Genomic DNA, 17211 nt, shown 5'->3' with positions numbered 1-17211 from the left:
TCTAGCATGCTTGGGCAAGGGTTGTGGTGGTGGAGTTTGACACTCATGAGCAAAGTGACCTTCTTGTCCACACTCAAAACATCTCTTTGGCTTTGGCTTTGGCTTTGATTGTTGGTGTTGAGCTTGAGCCTTCTTCTTCTCTACACTTGCCATATATCCAATGCCACTTCTATCCATCTTCATGACGATATTCATGAGTAGCTCACTTTGGAGATGCTTGCCTCTCGCAAACTTGCTCAATCCCACTTTGAGATGCTCTTTCTCCATCTTGAGCTTCTTGTTCTCTTCCTTGAGAATATCATTGTTCTTCTCCTCCTTGAGTTTCTTGATTTCTTCTTTTAGCTTCTCATTCTCAAGGATCACCTCTTTGTCATGATCAAGAGTTTCTAGCACAATAGTGTTGTGACTTTTCATCTCTTTAAGATCTTTCATGAGCTTCTCATTGTCACTCTTGAGCTTGACATACTCATCATAGTCATTGCACTCAACCACTTGCTTGCCCTTGCTACTAGATCCATGCTCAATGCTTTCATCAATTAAATCATCACATGAGGTAGCTATATCAATCTTAACAACATGGTTAGTAGCATCATGTGGCTCATTTGGTAAGAATTCTTGTGCAATAATAAGGGTATCATAATTGATCTTTAGAGTTGTATATTCATCTTTTAGCTTATGGTGACTAGTGACAAGCTCATTGTGCACCCACTCAAGTTTATCATTTTTATCTTTAAGCTCTTTCTTAGAAGATTTGAGCTCCTTGAGTTTGGATGATATAGAATCATTTGTTTCTTTGAGCTCATCATTAGCCTTTTCTAATGTATCACACTTAGCTAAAAGTGAATCATTTTTAGCATCAAGTTTTTCATTTGTAGCTCTACTCTTTCTAATGATCTTAGTATATTTTCTTAGTATTTTGACAAGATCATCATAAGTGGGTGAGTCATCATCATCGCTATCACTATCATCATCACTAGCATGTTCATCATCACTACTATCATCACTCTTAGCTACCTTGCGTTCACCTTTGGCCATAAGGCATAGGTGTGTAGAGGATGATGGCGATGGTGGCGGTGAAGATGCAAATCAATAGCAATGGCGGCCACCTTTTCATTGTCACTATCATCATCGGATGATCCACTTGATGAATCAATGTCCGTGAGCCAATCACCGACAATGTAGGCCTTGCCACTCTTCTTCTTCTTGTAGAAGTCCCTCTTTTTGCCATCTCTCTTCTTGTATGGCTTGTTCTTTTTCTTTTCATCTTCATCACTTGAATCATCTTTCTTGCCCTTGTTCTTGAACTTGTCTTTCTTGGGCTTTGTGCATTGATGAGCTAAGTGGCCAAGTTCACCACAATTGTAGCAATCCATCTCGGAGATTGGCTTTCTTCTTGAGCTTGTGAAGAATTTCTTCTTCTTGCCGTCGAACTTGATGCCACTCTTGTTTAGCCTTTTTAGCATCTTTGTGGTCTTCTTCACCATGAGGGCAAGGCTTTCTTCATCATCTTCATCACTTGAGCTCTCATACTCAAGTCTTGCTTTGCCCTTGTCTTGGCTAGCTTTGAATGCTAAGTCCTTCTCTTTCTTCTTTGTAGAGGATGAGCCATCTTGTGGTGTGATGTGCATGTACATCTCATGAGCATTGATCTTTCCCAAGATTTGTGTCGGTGTAGCGGTGGAAAGATCACCTTGATGTAGCACGGTCACAATGTGTCCATATTTATCAATGGGGAGGACACTCAAGATTTTTCTCACAACATCGGATGGTGACATTTGAGTAAGTCCAAGCCCATTGACTTCCTCTACAAGAACATTTAATCGAGAATACATCTCATTAGCACTTTCTTTGGGAAACATCTCAAAAGAATTTAGCTTTTTAATCACAAGATGATAGCGCTCCTCACGCTCACTCTTGGTTCCCTCATGGAGCGCACAAACGTCCGACCATAGAGCATGGGCGTCTTTGTGGTTCCTTACACGATTGAACACCTCTTTGCAAAGGCCTCTAAAAATGGTGTTGCGAGCCTTTGCATTCCATTTCTCATAATTCACTTCATCGCCTTGAAGTTGTGCGGCATTCCTAGGTGCGGGGAACCCTTGAGAGGCGGCTCTAAGAATTCCAACATCTAGAGCTTCTAAGTATGCCTCCATGCGGATTTTCCAATATGGAAAATCATCTCCCTCAAAGATAGGAGGAGGTCCATCCCCGTGAGACATCTTGCTCTAAGCGATTAAGCTTAAAAAGTGAGCACGAGGCTCTGATACTAATTGAAAGGATCAAGATGCCCAAGAGGGGGGGTGAATTGGGCTAATTCTAAATTCTCTTGCAATAATCAAATCCTACGGATAGCCCAATTAACCCCTTGTGCCTAGAAAAGTGTTTATATCAAACTAATGCACAACAACCTCTCAAACTATGTTCCAAACTTACTCTAGCAAGCAATTCTATGGATGTAAAATAAGTATTGAATTGCTCAAAGTAAATACTCAAAGTAAGTAGAGAGAGAAAGGAACGCGGCGATGTTTTGCCGAGGTATTGGAGAGTCGCCACTCCCCACTAGTCCTCGTTGGAGCACCCGTGCAAGGGTGTAGCTCCCCCTTGATCCGCGCAAGGATCAAGTGCTCTCTACAGGTTGATTCTTCGATACTCCGTCGCGGCGAATCACCCAAAGCCGCTCACAACTTGAGTTGGGTCACCCACAAGCTCCGCCGGGTGAACACCAAACTCCCAATCACCACCAAGCCGTCTAGGTGATGGCGATCACCAAGAGTAACAAGCACGAACTCTCACTTGACCACGTGAAGCCTAATGAGAAGATGGATGCACACTTTGCTACTCTTGATTTGCTAGTGAGGCTACTCTCTTGGATTCTCAAATCACAAACACCTCACTAGGATCTTGCTCTTCTTGGCACTCACAAACGTGTTTCTCAGCTGTTGGAATGAGCAAAGGATACTCCACTCACGAGTGGAGCTTCTATTTATAAGCCAGCCTGAAAAACGAACCGTTATGAGCTTCTGTGGGATGACCGGACGCTCCGGTCGTGATGACCGGACGCTCCGGTCAGTTCAACCCGCGAACCAGCATTCAAGTGATGACCGAACGTTGTCAGGGTCCGGTCAGTACCGACCGGACGCGTCCGGTCGCTCTTGGATGCTTACTGTAAATGACCGGACGCTGGATACTCAGGGTCCGGTCACACTGACCGGACGCGTCCGGTCACACTTTTCCAAGTCTGGACCCTTACTGGAGTTGACCGGACGCTGGCCCTCAGCGTCCGGTCACATGACCTCCCAGCGTCCGGTCACACCAGACTTGATCTTCTCGGTCAAATGAACTGACCGGACCCTGCGGCCAGCGTCCGGTCGCACCGGAGCCAGCGTCCGGTCAGTATTTGACCCTCCATTCACTTCCAACTTCCAAACATATGTGAATGAAGTTTGCTCCAAAGGATCTTAGGCATTCATAGGAGCTACCTAGAGCTAGTTTTAACAAGTGTGCACCACACCTAACTCACTAGACTCAACTAGGTCAAGCTACCCGTTCATACCCCCCTTCATAGTACGGCCAAAGGAAAAAACAAAGTCCTAAACTACTCTAAGTGTCTCTCCAACTCCAATCGACACTTAGAACTAGTTATCCTTAACCTTGTCGTCCATCCTTTGAAAACTGAAACGATTTCCATCATAGGGGCATGACAACCTCGATTGCCCAATCGATCTCCATTACCATAACCTAACTTACTTGTCTCTGCAAAACACACGTTAGTCATAGTAATCTTTGTATTGACATTAATCACCGAAATCCAACTAGGGGCCTAGATGCTTTCAGGTAGGACAGCAGGCTACCTACCAGAGTTGAGGACGAAGCCAATTGCAACAGGGCACTGCTAGCACGGTGAATTTGAAAGAGTCGTCCCGGTGGCCATGGAGACAGCGGAGGCAGGGGAGGTTCTAGCGTGGCTTGGCTCGGTCCGGTTGTGGACATCAATGCAACCAACAAACACATGCCACAATGGGGGACAGTGGGACGTGCCCTAGGTGACTGACCGCATGGTCGAGGCAACAAGCCGATGAGACACAGCACGGCGTTGCAGCGGGCAGCGCTAGATAAGAACGACACAGTGCGAGCGACACGGAGGTGATGGGGGAGCAGGCTGTCATCACACGCGTGAGTAGCCAAGACAAGTCAATGAGGCAGTGCCGTGCATGGCCGCTGGCGCACGTGTAGCGCGGGACCCGGCGCACCTCCGGCCAAAGCAGGTAGAGTAGGGCATGGCACGACAGACACGGTCGACGCCCCAGACGCAACGCGTTAGACGGCGAAGTGACCCGCGTGCCAGCGAAAGCAGCAGGTAGCCAAGGCAGCAGCATTCGGGGCCTGTGCATTCATGGACGGCAGCGAGGGCACAACCGATGCTCCGGCATGCTAGATGAGCCAGCAGCAGTGGCAGGCGGTAGGCGGGGCAGTGGTGGTGGTCGTGGCCAGCGCTATAGCAGGCGGCCTAGCACGCAGCGCAAGGCCAAGCTCATGCATAGACGGTCAAGGCGACTTTCAGCCAGAATGCAGAGGAGCTGGCCAAGTCCCATGAAGAGCAACGTGTGCTCGAGGGGGAACTTGACTAGATCCGCAGCGTTGCCTAGCTGGTCGTCTTGGAGATCTTTGGGTCGGTGCCAAGCACTAGCGTGCTCGCCGTCCAGCTGGCGGAGGTCTCAGATGCGGTCCGGGACCTTATTATGAGCGAGCTATTCTACAGAGCATCAGGAGTGCTGACGTCGGTGGAGACACACCACCCAAACCTGGACTTCGTCACTATCTGTAGTGGGTATGCTGAAGGCTTGAGCACGAAGGACATTCAATCGACCAGGGAGGGCTTGCTACCGCACGCAAGGTCAGTGGCAGAGCAAGTCTCTACCTAGTGGGTGATGGACGTCCACCGTGAAGACATGGCTAGAAGCATGCGTGGGGAGGATGTTGCCCAGCCTACGGATGGCATGGAGCCTAGGTCGGAGGTGGACATTGCCCCGGCTTTGATCGAGCCAAATGTCGTGCCGCCAGGAAGTGAGTAGCCCGCGCCTTTGTTGGTTGCACCGATAGCAGATGCCGCCAAGCCTGTCCAATAGCTTGTAAAATATAAGTAGTTTAGTGAACGTAAAAAGTTTAAGTTCGTGGGGGAGACCCTATGTAAATGTTCCTGTGTGCTTAATGACTATGGTTGGTTTCATTTTCTATGATGGAGTCACTCCGTTCGGGGAAGCTTGTTCTCTTTTTGTTCCTTAGTTTTTTCCTTAGCATAATTTTGTTTTTTATTCTTTCCTTCTCGTACCTGCTCATTTGTCCCATAGGCTGCAACCTTGGGAGCCCAAGGCATGGGCCGTGAGGCTCGGCTGCTCGTAACCATAGGGAAAGGCGGGTTGCGATCGGTCGAAATGTTTTAAAGCAAAGCTACGTAAGGCAAATTAAAGGAACAAACTACCCTTTTGGTTAGGTAGGAAGGAATTTCACCATATGATAGTAAACAAAATATAGAGGTAGTAGTATACCCTAGTGTACCCTTTGAGCGCCCTAGGGCAAAAAGTGTTTAGGTCGAGGTGCTTTTATAGGAGCATACGCTAAGTAAATAATAGTAAGACTGAAACTTAGGGGAAGAAAAGCGACATAGCTGTTCCAAGCGTTCGGAGAGAATGCCGTCATTGCTGTCCTTCAATCGGTAGGCATCTGGTTGGATCACTTCAACCTTCAGTCATTCGGATCCTTGCCCGCTATGCCCCCCTTCTTAGTCGCTGCTTCTTCGCCTTTTTCTTCCTTTGGCCTGCTAGCCTGCCGTAGAAGGCGCTTGAGGAGCTGGCAGTCCTTGTAGAGGTGTTTGATAGGGTAGTTGTGGTTGGTGCACGGGCTCTCTATGAGCTCGTGGAAGTAACCCGGAGGGTCCTGCTGGGGCCCGCGTGCCACGTGATCAGCCGTGGCGTCCAACGCGGAGTTGGTCGGTCGGCTATGATCCTTTCTGTTCCTTTTCCCCCTCTATGTGGAGGAGTCCTCGTCCTGATCCTGGTGCTTGGCCTTACCTTTGCCTTGGGCTCCATTGGAGTGTGGTGGGAGCGGCGCTTGCTGGAGGTTTTGGACATAGGTCCACGGGCCTAGGCCATTAGGGTTGGGACCTCGGTTGCTGCTGCGTGTCTCGGTTTGGCCCGAGTCGCGCATAGATAGGCAGTCGGTACGGAGCGATCATCAAGTCAAGATGAGGTGCCAATGCGGCCTCCTATGCCATGCTCGGCGGTCATCGTGGTGATCGAATGGAGCGACCCATCTGCTGTGTTCCCATTCCCCTGGTGGGGAGTGAGGTCACGTGTTGGCGTCGCAACATGGAGCTCTCCGCTTGTTTGTACGGTGGTGGTCTCTATTAGTGCTCGGAGGTTCTGGTGGATCACCTGTTCATGAGGGTCATTCGTCTCGGATAGGACACGTAGAAGCATCACCGCAACGCGCGATGTTTTGACTGGCCCAAGTGAACTGTGGGGGATCGGTCCCCCTGTCCATGGTGTTGCGCTAGACCCAATGGGCGCGACCCCGAGCGCCGCTCGTCGGTCTATGCACACAGGGCGTAGTGTGGTGCGCCGAGTGCGCTAGCGCAGTCACTGTTGTCGTAGTGCCTCACCGTGCTCCCGTGTGAGCTCAAGGGTCTCTGCACGAGAGTTTGATGAGGTGTGAGTCTATGAGGACTCTACTTCTGTCGGTGGGTGTCCTAGAGCATCCACCATGGCGTACTCCTGAGACGGATGGTGGCTAGGTGCCATGTCGTCGATGCTAGAGCCATCACTCGCCATCATCATCTATGAGGTCGAGGAAACATGTGGGAGCATAGCTTGCCATACCCACGAATTTGGATGCGAGAGGGGACGGCGCTGGCATCTTTTGGAGCCCTCGGGCGTATGCGTCCGTGGAAGATGCGAGGCCGTAGGGGAACCAGTCGTATGGCGATCGCGTTAGGGACAATGGGGTTCCTCTGGATAATCGGTGGAAGATAGAGAATAGTAAGTAAATAATATTATGTACATTACTCACAGCGGGGTTTGAGCAGAGAGTTTGCTCGGAATGAAGCGCAGATGCCACGTCATCGAAGTCGTGCATCCCGAAGTCGATGGAGGGCGCCCCTCCGATGGGTGTCGGGACATGAGCCTCCCCGCAGAGGTGTAGTACGCCGAGCAGGCTAGCAATGAAGTGTAGACTACCGAAGAGGAAGGCCTGGGATGGCTCGAAGACGAATGGAACCCGTATCCCAACTGGTGGGAGAGCAGGAAGTTTGAGCGAGCCAAAGCGAATCGTATCGCCTGAGCCCGCCACGGCGAGGGTGGCGGAAAAGTGGGCCATCCGATGACCAAAAAGTGTTGAACGTACAATGTCCTCCCCACGGATGTCGCCAACTGTCGATGCAGAAAGTGACCAACATGTAAATATTTATAGTTTTGCCGTACGTTGTGATCGAAGATGACCTAGCACTCAATGACATAGGGTTTATACTGGTTCAGGCAACGTGCCCTACATCCAGTTTGAGTCGGTCGATGACTTTATTCCTGAGCCCAGGTGCTCGAAGTCTGCAGTGGGGTTACAAATGAGAAGGAGAAAGATGGAGTGTACGAGAGGTCCGGTCGAACTCCGGTCAGAAGGGCCGAGAGCGACAGGAGCTCCGCTATGAGCTAAGTGTTCAAGCGTGTGCTTGAGGTCCAAACCTGGCGATTCTATGGTTGTGAGCTAGTGAACTTGGTTGATCTAATGAATCTAAAGGGGCTGAGCTTGAATCAACTTGGTCTATTGGGAGAGAGCGCATCCCCTTTTATAGATGAAAGGGATGGCCTTACAAGTGAGAGGAGAGAGTACGAATGCTTCTAAGCCTTGTTGCCCACGCCGACGGGTACAGGATGATGGTAGGCATCCACAACACTGTTGGATGTCAGACGCACATGGGAGGTTCCGTCGTCCTTGTTTAGGTATGGCAGATGTCGGTACCTGCATATACTGTTGATACCTACAGGCATGTGAGGAGTTTCACCATGTGCACTCGGTACGATAAATCTCAGCGCCCACAACACTATTGATGCCCAGAGACATGTGGGGGGAACCTTACCGTATGAGAGTTTAATGACGCTCACAATACTATAGGAGAAATGTAGGCGCCTACAATACTATTTGTGTTAGGGTGGTTGTAGAGTACTGTTTCGTGCAGGGTACGGTCCCTAGTACCATGGTTTGACTTATGCGCCTTGCCTTGCTTTTCTCCACACATCTCCTGGTCCCTACCGAGCGGGCATCCCCGATCGGTTGATCCCAGTTGGCTCTTGATCGTGCCAGTCAAATAAGAGCAGTGAGCAGGGGCCGGACGTATCCTCGGTCGAAGAGTGCGGGGTCGGAGTCAAAAGCGGTGCTTTTTGCCAGGCCTTCCGGTCGAAAAGGCTGTCCGGAGGCGGGTTGGCGACCGAATTGAGCGCTCCGGTCGGAGAGGTGAGCCGGAGTTGGAAAACGGACGCTGTTCCTCCTCGGCCTAACCTTCCGGTCGGAGATTGGATCACTCCTCCACCCTATCGCTCAGGTATTTAGGCCAGCCCATGAGTTGCGTGCTGTCTGCTTGGGCCAAGCTTTTGCGGGGAAGCCGGTCCACGAGGGACCTCGGGTTTATGAACCCGACAACCCCGTTTTTGCCAAAACTCCTCCGATACATCTCTTGCATCTAACAAAACGGATGTAATTTAACAAATAAAAATCAAAACATCACAAATTAATGCAATGAGAACCATAACTACAATACAACCAATTTCGTTCTAAGAACCGAAAGCAATTAACATTAAACCCTAAACCTAGGGTTTTTAATGTTATGCAAAACAATGAACCCATAAAATATAACAACATGCGCTACAGTTACCTAGGTTTAATACAAATATTAAAAATTACATGAAACCCCAAGTAATGACGATTCTTAGGTTGAAAAATCCGACTAATATATACCGAATCGATGCAAAAAAAATTAGGAGGGGAGCGAGGATACCTTGCTCTCGAAGATCTACGGATCAAATCAAAGTTTCCAAGGTCTAATATGCCGATTCATGAGGTAGGACGAAGTGGGGAGAGAAAAAACCCGAGGGAGGAGAAAGAAGGCCCGGGCAGGAAGGTTGGGGCCGGGGTTAAAACACAAGCTCGGCGCCAATCACCCTGACGCCGAGCTCGACGTCAGGGTGATTGGCGCCGAGCTTCTTGCCATGTCACCGTCATGTTGGTTTTGAGCCCAAGAGCTCAGCGCCAGGGACGCTGGTGCTATGCGTGTAAGCTCGGCGCCAGCAACGATGGCGCTGAGCTAAGGGTCCATATTTTAAAATCTTTCCTCCAGTAGCATACTTGTGAACAATTAAAAAAAAAGGCTAAAAAATAAAAAATTCGGCAGCTTGTGCTGCCGGTGGCAACTCTGTAATTGTGATGATGGACTGGAGTGGGGAGTCATCGGTATGGGCTTCAGATGGGCCTCATGGGCTGTTCGGATCGACCCAGTAGTATTACAGTCTCACGAGCCCACGACCTGATCGCGCTCTGGCTCTGAGCCTTTGGTTAGCCCTTCGTCTCTGTGTTCTGCTCCCCTTCCCCTCGGCGGCGGGCGGCGAGGGTTTGGAGGCGGGCGGTGAGCGGCGCAAGACCCTAGCTCCTCGGCGGCATCTTCTCGTCAAGTGGCTCGCGCCCTCGCCGACCCCGCGGGCGCGATGAGGGTGAAGGTGATTTCGCGCTCCACGGACGAGTTCACGCGCGAGCGCAGCCAGGACCTGCAGGTAGGCGACCCCTCATAAGATGCTCCTAGTTTTTTAACCAATTGGACAATTAGGCTACCCTCTTGCAACTTCCATTGAGGGGTAGAACCTCGCATTCTCTATACATCATGTTTCTGGATCGAGTGTCAGTTTGCTGTTTCAGCATAATAACCATATGATTTGAAATCTTCAGCATGTGCCATCAGATGTAAACAAATGTTGTACATAATTGGATGCCACTTACAGCACACTAATTGAAGTCTTTCAAATATTAGTCCCGTTACATTTCAAGCATTTGGTCTTAGAATTTCACTTTCCTCCACCACTGACGTTCCCAATGGCACTCTGTTGGTCTCTACAGAAAGTATTCCGCAACTATGATCCAGCGCTTCGTAGTCAAGAGAAAGCTGTTGAATACACTCGAGCACTTAATGCTGCAAAGTTAGAGAAGGTATGCCACTTCTTCCTTTCCTGCATTCATGTTTTGTTTATTTACTTTCTATATATTGGGATGATAATTCTTCTGCTCTCCTTGTGCAGATATTTGCTAAGCCATTTGTTGGAGCTATGAATGGGCATATTGATGCGGTATCATGCATGGCAAAAAACCCCAATCATTTGAAAGCAATATTTTCTAGTTCAATGGATGGAGGTACTTACCTACTTCTCGAAAATCTTTTATCTTGCTGGTTGTGTCCCCACAATACTCCTTGCTTCTTGAATGAATCGAATCAATCAATTACTTTTACCGTACAAGTACACACTAGAGACTTATGGTGTTGTCACTTTTAGTAGCAGCCTTTTTGGTGATACCAATGAGAGATTGTATTCCTGAGTTCATTTCCATCTTTGTAACTGGCTAGCTGCTTCAAGTGAACTCTTGACATTCTTCTCCTGCATAGACAAGTAGACAACCTTCCAGTCCTCATCTTCTAATTATGTATTGGTTCAGTGACATGTTTATCATGAATGAAACACTATTTGGATGTACTTAGAAAATAAAATATGAGCCTGCAACGTTTGCCTGCATTTGTTTAAGCATGCTTTTACTTTGTTATTACGAGACTGTACAATGGCCTCTAGGATGCAGTCTATGGTAATTAGCTAATTGCCTTCTGCACCTATTGTGGACACTGCTAGGTAGAGGGTCTGGAACTTGTTTAGCATACAGTAGGTAACTTTTTTTTTGAACGGCAAAGACTGTGGGGGAGTTCCCCACAGTGGGCGTACCCAGTGCAGAGAGCTCCCGCTCTGTGCGGGGTTTGGGGAAGGGTGTCAATGGCAAGTCTTCCCACAGTGATTTTATAAAAATAAACACAAGGTGGTTACATACATACAGTAGGTAACTTGTCAGTTCAATTCCACACACACACAAAAATATATCATATGTTGGTCCGAGTGATCAACAGAGTTACATAAAAGCAATTCCATATTGGTGGGCTATGTCTTATTTTTATATTTATATCTAGTGGACAGGCAACCCCACCGCTATTCCAAAATTATAGTTTGGTTGTCAAGGTTCTTGAGTACCTCAAGAGTCTTGTGTCATATATTTACAAATAGGACATCATGTAGTTTCAGTAGTGCTTGTTGTAGCCATTATATGCAAATTTGCAACCTGATTTTTATTCAACCACTCCTTAAGTGCTGAACATGGTCCGTCATCTTCATTATTTTAGTGGATCCATGCTTTACCTTTATCTGTGAATCAACTTGAAACTTGGATAATAAATGGTAAAATTCACCTTTCTGTTTTCTTCGCAGATATTCGCCTTTGGGACATTGCTGCGAGGTACTGCTATTTATTGAGGATTACCTCATTCCTTTTCCTCAATTGGTTCTTGGATTTATATCATAATATTCCATGTCGTATATAAAGTGAATTTGTGTGATTTTTACAATAACGACAACAGGAAGACAGTTTGCCAGTTCCCTGGACACCAGGGTGCTGTAAGAGGTTTAACAACATCCACGGATGGTGATCTTCTTGTATCATGTGGCGTTGACTGCACGTAAGTTAATTGTTGATATAACTTTCTTTGTCTTTAAGACAGCGTTCTGGATTTCCATGTGTCAAGTTGCTTTATATCTATAAACGATATGTAGCAGTAACACATCTGATGCACTTACATACAGCCAAGGTGAACAGTAGGCATGATTGGTGAGGTTAGGGATAATAATAAATATTAAAGATGCCAATATTTATAGCATCGCCTGATGGTCTATTTGGAGTGGTTTTGTAGATATGCCTTTAGACTCTGTTGCCTTCCAGGGTTTATACAGATTATGCATATGTTGTCTAAAACTTAGTTAATTTTATGAAACTGTAGTGTTTTGAGGTGTAAAGTAAAGCAGTTCTGTTATTTCTGTTATATGTGTTATTACCATACTCCATACACTTACACTCTCATTGGTCGCAGTGTTCGGCTCTGGAAAGTTCCGATGCTTAAAATGGTGGACACCAGCGACCGTACTGGAGATAATTCCCAGGCATGCATTGGATAGACACATCTATCTCGTTTTACTCTGATTCTGTTTCTGACTTTTTTCAGTTCACCAATTTTGCAGCCATCAGCAGTCTACACCTGGAAGCATGCATTCTGGTAAGGGCAACATTTTTTTTTTGTCATACCTTAGCTCCTCTCATTTTTATCTGCAAAAATTGTAATAATAATCTTTGTTCTCATAACTTTTAGGGGTGCTGACCACCAGTGGGATGGTAATCTTTTTGCAACTGTTGGTGCTCAAGTTGATATATGGGATCCTGACAGGTATATATGATTCATTTCTAGCAATTTTAATTTTGTTTCTATGTGTTACCAGCATCCACACTCATTTTATCTGCACAGGTCGGAGCCAATAAATAGCTTTGAGTGGGGTAAAGATACGGTTCTTTCTGTGCGATTTGATCCTGGAGATTGTAATATTTTGATTACATCAGGCAGGTAAATTTGCTATTTTATCTGCAAAATTTGATATATTTCTGTTTTGCTATGGTTTTATTAAGCCCAGTGCAACACACAATAACTTAACTGAATGGAATGTACATTTTTCTCATTCTTGGTAACCTTGATGTCATTTCATGTTGTCATTGTTATCATAGTTGTGAAGGACCTTGTGAGAAAATCTCAGTTCCTTTCTTATAAACCCTTTTTTTTCAGAGGTCAGTCACTCTGATTGACTTGACCTCATCCCACAGTTATGTTAGTGGTATCAACAAGAGTCAAGAGGATTAGATATCTTTGTTTCTTATTTGTTGGGACACCTTTCAAATGGCCCATTTATGATCGAGCTAGTTTGGCTACTCCCTCCAGTTTTCAAATACTTGATCTTTTGGACACTGATGTGGTCTACCAAAAATAGCTTTGACCAATGAATATCTTAACAAATTTATGCTTCTTTTATAGTACTTCTCAAGACGAATCTATGCATATTTGATCACCAAGTTTCTGAATTAAATACTTTATAAGTTATTTGTAATCAAACAAGGGCGGGCCTGGTGCAAGTGGTAGAGTCTTACCGCCTGTGACCGGAAGGTCCCGGGTTCGAGTCGCGGTCTCCTCGCATTGCACAGGCGAGGGTAAGGCTTGCCACTAACACGGTAACACCCTTCCCCAGACCCCGCACAGAGCGGGAGCTCTCTGCACTGGGTACACCCTTTTTTTTATTTGTAATCAAAGTTTTAAAGTTTTGACTCAAACCTTGTCCAAAGTGTCAAATGAAGTATTTGCAAACCGGTGGAAGCACATGAGTTCTAAACTGTCTTCACTCTGTCAGTCACCTCACAAATTGTTGGTTTGGCTGTGGTCACTATAAAATTGCTTAACAATATTTTGTATGTTAATCCTGAATATCAGGACATATGTAACATCTCAATGAGAATGCTCTAAGCATTGTTAATGCTTAAAAATATTTTTTATGTCAATCCTGGAGATCAGGACAGGACATATGTAACATCTCAATGAAGAGAATGCTCTAAGCATTGCTAACTTTTGTGGTCTCATATTTCCAGTGATCGGAGTCTAACACTCTACGACCTGCGCATGTCATCTCCAGCTAGAAAGCTAATAATGAAGGTCAGTTGATTCTCATCTTTGGAATCCTGATAAATGTACATTTTCTTCTAGCTTCTATTTTTGTACCTACTGAATTGTATACAGTGATGTATGCTTTGATTATGCAGACAAGGTGCAATTCAGTATGCTGGAACCCTAGAGAGCCCATGAACTTCACTGCTGTAAGATTCAAATTTATTTTTATATTTACTTGAGCTGTCACATAATTCTGACTATCATATTATAAATATTTGTTAAGTCTGCAACTCCAGCATTTAGGAACTGATGTTGTGTTCCCTTTTGTCACTAGGCAAATGAAGACACAAACTGTTATTCGTTTGATGCTAGAAGGCTGGACGAAGCCAAAATTGTTCACAAAGGCCATGTTTCAGCAGTGTAAGTGTATTTTTCTGCAAAATTACCTTTTGTGCTATTTATTTAGTAGGTGTGGCTGTAAAGATTTATTATCCTGACTAGTATATATTTCTTATCAATATGAAGAGCATATGAATATTGAGGAAAGTTAGAAGAACCTATATGGATATTTCCCTTGCTGGCATATATCTCTTATCAATTTGAAGAACATTGGAAAAAATCATAGGGTACAAAGAGAAAATAGAAACTGGATTTGTCACTTAATTCAGTGGTGGGGTTGCTCCATTGTCATACAGTTGATTATTGATCAAACATGACTTAAATAACCTTTTGAAGTTGCATTAACTCATATGTACAGAAGATATCATTTCATGTAGTTGATCTGTACTTATGACATCGGTAGGGTACACGTTTAGTTTCTTCTAATTTGCGGGTCATCTTACATGAATTTGGGTTTTCAGGATGGATATTGACTACTCTCCAACAGGGCGTGAATTTGTTACTGGTTCCTATGATAGAACAGTATGTCTACTCCTAAAGAACTTACAATGAGTTCATACTCTTTGTTATTTTTATTCAGTGATGTATATATAATACTTTTTGCAGGTAAGGATTTTTAATTATCTTGGAGATCACAGCAGAGAGATTTACCACACCAAGAGGATGCAAAGGTTCTTCTTTATTACTACAATATTTGTCAGTCGCCACCTTTTGTTTCTAGTTACTGTTGGTGTCCTCATTTTTAGACCAAAGTCCAGACTGGGTACCTTATGCTTAACTCCGCTTGCATTAACCCTCAAAATCTCTATGCTGTTAAACTGAGTGGATTGTTTAGTGGGAGGTCCATCTATGTTGATATAGATCTCCAAGTGGGGCATGGAGCATTCTATAACTGAGTTTTGTTTTCTAGATAGTTTCAGGAAGTAGTTTGGTATGAATGAGTTCAGATTTCGTTTTATGCATCTTTTTTCTGAAAGATAATTTCCTGCTATTTACCACAAACATTATTGTAAGATTATAATCAATTTACCATATTACTTTGAAGGGTGTTTTGTGTGAAGTACACCTACGACGGGACCTATCTAGTCTCTGGCAGTGATGATACAAATCTTCGGCTATGGAAGTCCAAAGCTTCGGAACAACTTGGAGTTGTAAGTTTTTCAATACCACTCATTGTTTTCAAGCTGCTGTTCTGTTTTGGCATGCTTGTTGCCTGCTGGTGTTCAGAGTCATGCTGAATTCAGGTGGTAGCTTTTTTGGACAAGTACACAGGCATCTGTCTTCTCACTGTAGATCAGTGGATGCTCCATGACTTGGCAGTATTGCAATTGCCAACTTTGTATGCCCTAATTTACTTCGCGGAGCACCTGGATTATTACTATAGATGGTCTTTAATATGTATTTTTCATATCCATTAAGGGATGCAAGCGGGTTGGATTGTACAGACCATCTTTTTGGAAAAAAAAAGTTCTGCCTTTCCAACCGCGCACAGCCAAGTTCTTGCAATAGTTTTCAGCCCATCAGCTAATCAAACTCCTAAGGGAAAAGAGAACACCAAAGGAAAGGAGAAAAAAATCAAAAGCAAATTCTTTGTACAGACCATTTCACCCATTGTATAGTTGTTTTCCTATACCATTAATGCCAAGAGTCATAAGTAGACAGTGAACTAGCAGCTAAGTGGGCTTAGACAATGAGGCGGCCGACAGGCTTCCTTTGATCATGATTGGTCATTGCTTGGCTTTGTTTGGTCAGTTGAATTTATTACCGGATTATCCTGCTTGCCTGAAAACGGTTGCATTAGCATTTTTGGTACTTGGATCTAGTTTGTATTTGGTCTTGTCTGCATGAGGTCATAGTTTGCTTCAAGAACACCTAGCGAGGAACATGTATGTGGAGGCAAAGCAAATGCTCTTTTTTTTCATTTTACTTCACTGAGAAATTCTGTTTTTTTTTTGGCATCATGTATGCTTAGTTTAGCTTTTGAGGATTAATACTTGAATGATTGAATCCGTGTAAACTGATGAGGGGAACATGTGTTATTGTTGTGAATGGTTGCACTTATTGTTCCCGTATTCGTTTTGTGTCTGTCATTAACTTATGGATACGTATCTTGGAAAATGACTGTACTACTTATCATTGATGCCTTAGGATTTTGTTGTTAGTTTGTAGGCAGTAATTGTCATCAGTTGTACTCCTGACCATTAATGGAAGAGTTTATGAATGCTTTGCTGTTGAGTTCTTGTATGTGACTAACAAATCCCTCGTGCAGCTTCTTCCACGGGAGCGTAAAAAGCAAGAGTACCAGGATGCTTTGAAGGAGCGGTACAAGCACCTCCCAGAAGTCAAGCGGATTGTAAGGTAAGCTAGTTTTGCCTCCCGGCATGCATGGGGAAGTCATACCTTTTTTTTTATTATGTAATCACAAGTAGTTGATGAGCTAGCGTCTCTTACTGTCAGTTTTCTAAATAAAAAGTTCCATCATGCATGGCTTTGCTGTTAATTATTACAGGCACAGACACCTGCCGAAGCCAATCTACAAGGCAGCCTACCTACGGCGCACGATGATCGAAGCTGAAAGCCGCAAAGAGGAAAGAAGGCGAAAGCACAGCGCTCCGGAGTGCATGGCTGTGCAGCCCTTCAGGAAGCGAAGAATCATCAAAGAAGTTGAGTAGGCATGCAGTTGGGAGTTTGTTTTGTTGAAAGCGGTGTTGAGATGAGAATGCATGCGTGTTTGCCGTTGAGAGTAGAGCTCTAGTTTTGCACCCCCCCACCCCCCACCCCTAATTATATGTTTTGTATTGGTTTGAGTATTATTTAAAATTCAAAACCAAATATTTGTTGTGGGCCATGCGTTATAAGATCTTTGCAACCGTGAGCAATTCCGAACTGAAGGTATAGGGCTTATTCTCAGGGAAACTAACGCCTGATGGCTGAAATAATTGGGCATTCAGTTTCAGTGAACTGGACTACTGGAAAGACACGGGCATCATCAT

General features: G+C 45.2%; 1 protein-coding gene across 1 annotated transcript; it reads left to right on the top strand.

Annotated features, from left to right (window-relative positions):
• Positions 1-9563: 9563 nt before the first annotated feature.
• On the top strand, positions 9564-17194 carry LOC136451292 (uncharacterized). The gene is made up of 17 exons (XM_066451999.1): positions 9564-9809; positions 10150-10239; positions 10329-10440; positions 11553-11580; positions 11702-11800; positions 12209-12278; positions 12357-12391; positions 12485-12559; positions 12638-12733; positions 13801-13864; positions 13972-14025; positions 14154-14239; positions 14680-14740; positions 14825-14889; positions 15264-15369; positions 16488-16576; positions 16728-17194. The coding sequence occupies exons 1-17, from the start codon at positions 9744-9746 to the stop codon at positions 16888-16890; spliced, it is 1359 nt and encodes a 452-aa protein (XP_066308096.1). The 5' UTR covers positions 9564-9743; the 3' UTR covers positions 16891-17194.
• The last annotated feature ends 17 nt before the right edge of the window (positions 17195-17211 follow it).

The sequence above is a fragment of the Miscanthus floridulus genome, chromosome 5 (genome assembly GCF_019320115.1).
Source record: "Miscanthus floridulus cultivar M001 chromosome 5, ASM1932011v1, whole genome shotgun sequence".
Lineage (NCBI taxonomy): Eukaryota > Viridiplantae > Streptophyta > Magnoliopsida > Poales > Poaceae > Miscanthus > Miscanthus floridulus.
Note: the sequence above shows the minus strand (reverse complement) of the source record. Positions and strands in the feature narration are given on the sequence as shown.

Excerpts from the sequence above, each read along its gene's own strand:
- LOC136451292 (XM_066451999.1), top strand. The coding sequence starts at position 9,744 with ATGAGGGTGAAGGTGATTTCGCGCTCCACGGACGAGTTCACGCGCGAG. Across the intron at positions 14,240-14,679 it reads AAAGGCCATGTTTCAGCAGT|GATGGATATTGACTACTCTC; the intron begins GTAAGTGTATTT and ends TTGGGTTTTCAG. Across the intron at positions 14,741-14,824 it reads CTGGTTCCTATGATAGAACA|GTAAGGATTTTTAATTATCT; the intron begins GTATGTCTACTC and ends TACTTTTTGCAG.